Raw genomic sequence first — 5,090 nt, forward strand, 5'->3', positions numbered from 1 at the left:
CTGCGGCCCCCTCTTCCCACAAGCCAGACTCCAACCAGGGTGAACACAAAGTTGGTGGCAGAAGTCACAGCAGCCAACCAGATCGCCCGTTTATCATCTCGCACCCCTCCCATCTGCAGAATGGTTGCACTGTAATACCTAGATACAGAAAACCAGGTTCACTGAGGAGTCACATCAGTTTATATTCAGCCCTCAACAAATCAGCATGGTGAGATTTTCCAGCTGCACAGGTCTGAATGCAGGAAAATCACACATGCTCTGAGTTATCATTAGAGCTTTTACAATACTTGGTGAAATTATCAAGCAGTAGGGAGATTATCATGCGGTAGCAACGGTATTACATGATAAATAAATGGCCTACATGACAGTGTTTATCCCAGAGAGCTGCTGAAACATCTGGAGGCCACAGCCAACGATCAGAGCCCTGCGAGTCGGACCATGTTTGAGGATCCGCAAAATAATGAAGCCTCCTAAAGAACAACCAAAAATCTTTAATAAATATTAAAATTTCATTTACTTTTAATGTTTAGTTGTCTCTTTGTCACAAATAGTTGTTACTCTATGTTGCATGTTGACAAAACTACAATTATCACTGCTTTTAATTTGTTGTGTTCGCAGAAATGGTTCACCTCCACCCGCCTCTTTCTCCTCTTCTTCAATGCTGATTCTCATGGTGTCATACTCCTCATCAATGCTCTGGTCTCCTCTGAGCCGGCTGAGAACTTCTCGGGCCTCTTGGCTTCGGCCCTTTTGGAGAAGCCAACGAGGGCTCTCCGGAAGGAAGATGAAGCCGAAGAACTGCAGCACTGCCGGAATAATGGACAGACCTAACATGTACCTACAGGATGGGGAGATTGAGGGGGAGATGAAACGCTGAAGGAGAAATCTATGACACCTGATTCTCAGGTTGGGGTCTAAAAACTCTGAGGGCTGCATCATCAGGGCAAAAATCAAAATCCTGAACCGGGGCACCAATAGCACCCTATGAGTTGGACAATCACCAGCATTAGTTTTTTAACATAAAGATCCACTAAAATTTGGCCATTAAAGATGTTATATGAGGCAAGTTTGAGGCCTACTAGCATTAGCAACCTAATGAGGTTAAAGAGGAATTTTGGCTGGTTTGTTAGAGTGATTATCAAGACAGGGTGGATAGAGGTTGAATGCAAAAGTAGTAGAATTCTGACTGTGTTATTCAAAATATTTAATGGCTAGGACAGGATGTAGCAAACAGGTCATTAGCTGTACATTACGGATTGCTGTTTGAAGGGTTTATTGATTCTGTTGAAGGATTGTGTTGGGATCAGGGGATCAAACTTATTTGATTAGCAGGTAGTGCAAATGTTCAGTCTAGTGACCAGGATTCATCAAGAGATCGGCCCCTATCAGTGAAACTATCAAAATTTTAAACACTTCATGAAATGATGTGAAACAATCATGTGACTTGGCCACTTGGATAAAAGCCTTGAAGCAGCACTTCAAAACGCAAGTGTTGCAAGTGGTTGGAAGCGTGTCGATACGCTACCACATGGATTTTGTACTGGCTTAACTGATAATATAGTTATCGCCTCAGTGGCCTTGTTACTGGTGTATATTTCTTCTTATTGACAGTCTTGGTGGCTGGACAGTTGATGGGGCCTGGCTCTCGGACGTGGTTGCTTACCAAGCCAGTCAGACCAGCCACTGTTTAACCTGAGCAAATACAATGCAGATTCTGTGTGTCAAGCCACATCTCTGCTTGGCTGCTCTTTGCTTAGGTGAGGATAGGGTTCAGGAATTCTTTGTTTTAAGGGTAGATTAGGTCAGGAAAATGGTGATGCTTATTGTGGGGCTCTGAGGATTTATGATGGCATGTCCTGACACCCCCCTCTTTGGGGCCAAATAATGGGTAAACATTATTTTTCTTGTATACCGAGCTTCCATATGAATGCTCTCCCATTCTTTGGCACATTTATTTGTGTACTATCATTTGTGACATTTTGACCTCAGACATACAGTATCATTGACATTTCAGTACTGCTCTTTTTTACTTGTTTACAATCATTATACATATATCTGGAATAAGCTAATAATGCACACATTTAATTGCATTAGAAAATAAAGGTTCTTTGAGTGTGTTCAATTTGGCCAACTTTATAACAGCATGTGTACCTCCAGCCGTCGTGGCTCAGGTAGCTGAAGGCCCCATCGACTACACTGGCAATGAACTGGCCACCTGTGATGAAGAGAGCGTTCACAGTGACCAGCTGACCTCTCAGGTGAGGGGGGGAAACTTCAGCAATGTACACAGGCACTGTCATAGAAGCAATGCCTGATGGGAAGAAAAAGGAAGGGTTTCAATTTTATGTTAACAAATAACCTCTGGTCATATTCACTCACATGACCCACAGTCTTAAGATGTGGGCAAAGAGGACACAATAACTGTAGTAGAAAAAGCAGGTCAGGTGATAAGTTACCTGAGAGTGGAGTTTGTATCTACTCATAAACAGGTTAAACTAGCTGGACTGAGAGGACAGTTTATGGCCGCTGAGCTAAATTCTCAGCCAGAAGCCACGTTAACTATCTGTGGCTATACAGTTGTATGCAAATGTTTGGCCTCCTGGGTAAAGTACATAAGGTATTTAATTGATTTCTGAAGTGAAGCCCTTCAGCAGACAGACATTAAAACAAGTCTCTTGTTAATGTTGTTACTTCACTTTTTGTTTCATGAACTTAAAAATCAGAAAAATATCAAACCATAATCATGACATGTGCAAATGTTTGAACATGTCAATACTTAGCTGGGTGCACAATTACTTTAGTTATTACTGATATCCACTAGAGGACAGTGATCCAAAGTGTATCTGAAAATCCATCGCAAACTACTTTAAGACAGACACGCTGAAGTGAGACAGATTTATGAGAAGATTTTAAACATGCTCCATGTGCACACAGCATGTAAAAGTGATCTGCAAAGAACAATGGCTGAAAATGACTAAATGCGACAAAAACTGCAAGCTGTGATAGATGCCAGAGGGGGCTAGGGTGCCCACACTTCACAATTAGTTTTTGTAAATTCTATTTTTAAATCCATGAAATAAAAAGTAACAGTACGTAAACATTTGAAGAAAGGCTGTTGGATTAACGTCTGTTTGCTGCAAGGGTTCTAGACACTCCTTTTCACTTCATAAATCAATAGCCTAAAATATGGATGTTGCTCAGAAGTGCACAAACCTCTGCACATAGCTGTACAAGGTGTGAATGTGTGGAACTGTGACCATGTTAAACAAGGTGCTGCTGATAAAGAGCACATCACCCAACTTGATAAAGACTACATATATCAAAAAGGGTCTTTTTTATAATTTCCAAACACCAACTCACCTATGCCCAAACCAACTGTGATTCTGCCCACAAGGAGGACTACTTTGTCTGGGGCAAAACTCAAGATGCAGGCACCAAGGCCGAAGATGAAACTGGCCACAAGAATGCAGATCCTGCGGCCCAGCCACCCGTTAAGGGAGCCACCACTGAGGGCAGAGAGCGCCGCAGCCCCCACAGTGCTGGAGACCAGCAGCTCCTGCCACAGAGCATTCAGGTTCATCTCCTTCTTCAGGAGCAGCATAGCACCGGAGACCACCCCAGTGTCATACCCGAAGAGAAATCCTCCCAGGGCAGAGAAGAACGCCAGCACGTAGACAAACCCTGGTGTGGAGGCAGCTGGCTTCTGATGATCCCCACCGGTGGCAGAGCCTCTAGATGGTGGGCCAATGAGACTCCGCTCTCCATCATCCACTGCTTTCTCCCTCCTGCTGCCCATAAGGGTGCTCATGTGCTTCAAGTTGTATTCATCGTGGCTGCTGGACATAAGGGAAATCAGGAGTTTAGCTCACCTGGGCTAGTTTTTACAACAGCAGCTTCATGCAGCGTTTATGCCTGAGACTCTTGACACCTTCATCAACGAGGGTAGTTGTGAGGTCTCGTGTACCCAGTCATTTGTCGTTAATAAAAGTCTCAAATCAAGGCAGAGATGAGAATAAGTGGGTCCAAACAAAGAGACAAGGATGCATATTTGTTTTTTCAACGCCACACGCCCTGAGTTTCCAAGTGAAGTTTCCGATCTGTGTCCAGCTCTTAAGGAAACGGGGAAGTAGCCAACGCGCTGAGATTTTAATAGCACCTAGCTAACGATAACGTTTCGAGATAGCTGTGGATAATTCTGTACACATATCTGTCATAACAGAAAAGTTGAGTGTCGTGTCATGTCATGTGCGAAATACTACTGTATTGTGCACTTTAATTACTTCAGACTGATGGTGCTAGAGGATGTTTACGCGACGCCACGTGACCACGCCACGGTCTTCTTCCTCCTCTTCTTATGGTGTTTATTGGCGGTTTGCAAGCCAGCCTAAGGTGCATTACCGCCACCTGCTGGGCTGGAGTGTGGAAAGATAATAGAACCGAAGGAATATCCATCCCATTGTCAGCTTTATTTCCGCAAAATGAATAGGCCTTACGACCTTTATTGCGTTGTTCAGGACAATCGCGTACATGTGGCCGACCAATTTTAATGGTAATAGTTTTCCCAACTAAGCCTACAGTAGCCGGCTTACGTAATTGATATTTTATATGTCATAAATAAACACCATGTGCATATTCATTAACTGACGTTGCTACTAACAAAAGTTAATTTATTTCAAGTTTTCAACCAATTTCCCCGTTGAACAAAATATCGGACTCTGCAACTTGTGCCAAAGCAAACCTTTGAAAAGAACACAGAAAACGCAACGTGCAGCTATTAACTAGGTTACAGAATTTTAATGAGCTAAAACTAACAGCCTCAAACCAAAATCCAAATACAGTCATCAAATCTTTGTCCACAGAATTTTCCTAATGTGCTCCACGAGCCTATCAAACTGGTTTGTCACAGAACAACTACCAGGCAGGGTAGGAAGACATAGGCGCTGGCACATAACTTATTAGTTGATGAAACGTTAACATTGCACGGTTTGTCAACACTAACCGGAAGATGTTTGTACTAATACTTACCTTAAAGCTTGTCCTGGACCACTGCTGTGCTGTGCCTCTCCAACACGAAGTTTGTCTGCCACGGA

The 5,090-nt window shown here is 43.2% G+C and overlaps 1 protein-coding gene across 1 annotated transcript in view; it reads right to left on the reverse strand.

Moving 5' to 3' along the window:
• Positions 1–4,274, reverse strand: part of LOC109956429 (proton myo-inositol cotransporter-like) — a 9,335-nt gene extending 5,061 nt beyond the window's left edge. Inside the window, exons 1-5 of the mRNA XM_020593539.1 lie at positions 3,361–4,274; positions 2,152–2,311; positions 630–838; positions 362–470; positions 1–138 (exon numbers count right to left, since the gene is read on the reverse strand). Coding sequence (XP_020449195.1) covers positions 1–138; positions 362–470; positions 630–838; positions 2,152–2,311; positions 3,361–3,844 — 1,100 coding nt within the window. The 5' untranslated portion in view covers positions 3,845–4,274. The remainder of the gene's footprint in view (positions 139–361; positions 471–629; positions 839–2,151; positions 2,312–3,360) is intronic.
• Positions 4,275–5,090: the final 816 nt, after the last annotated feature.

This window comes from Monopterus albus, unplaced genomic scaffold (genome assembly GCF_001952655.1).
Source record: "Monopterus albus unplaced genomic scaffold, M_albus_1.0 scaffold19.1, whole genome shotgun sequence".
In the NCBI taxonomy this organism is placed as follows: domain Eukaryota; kingdom Metazoa; phylum Chordata; class Actinopteri; order Synbranchiformes; family Synbranchidae; genus Monopterus; species Monopterus albus.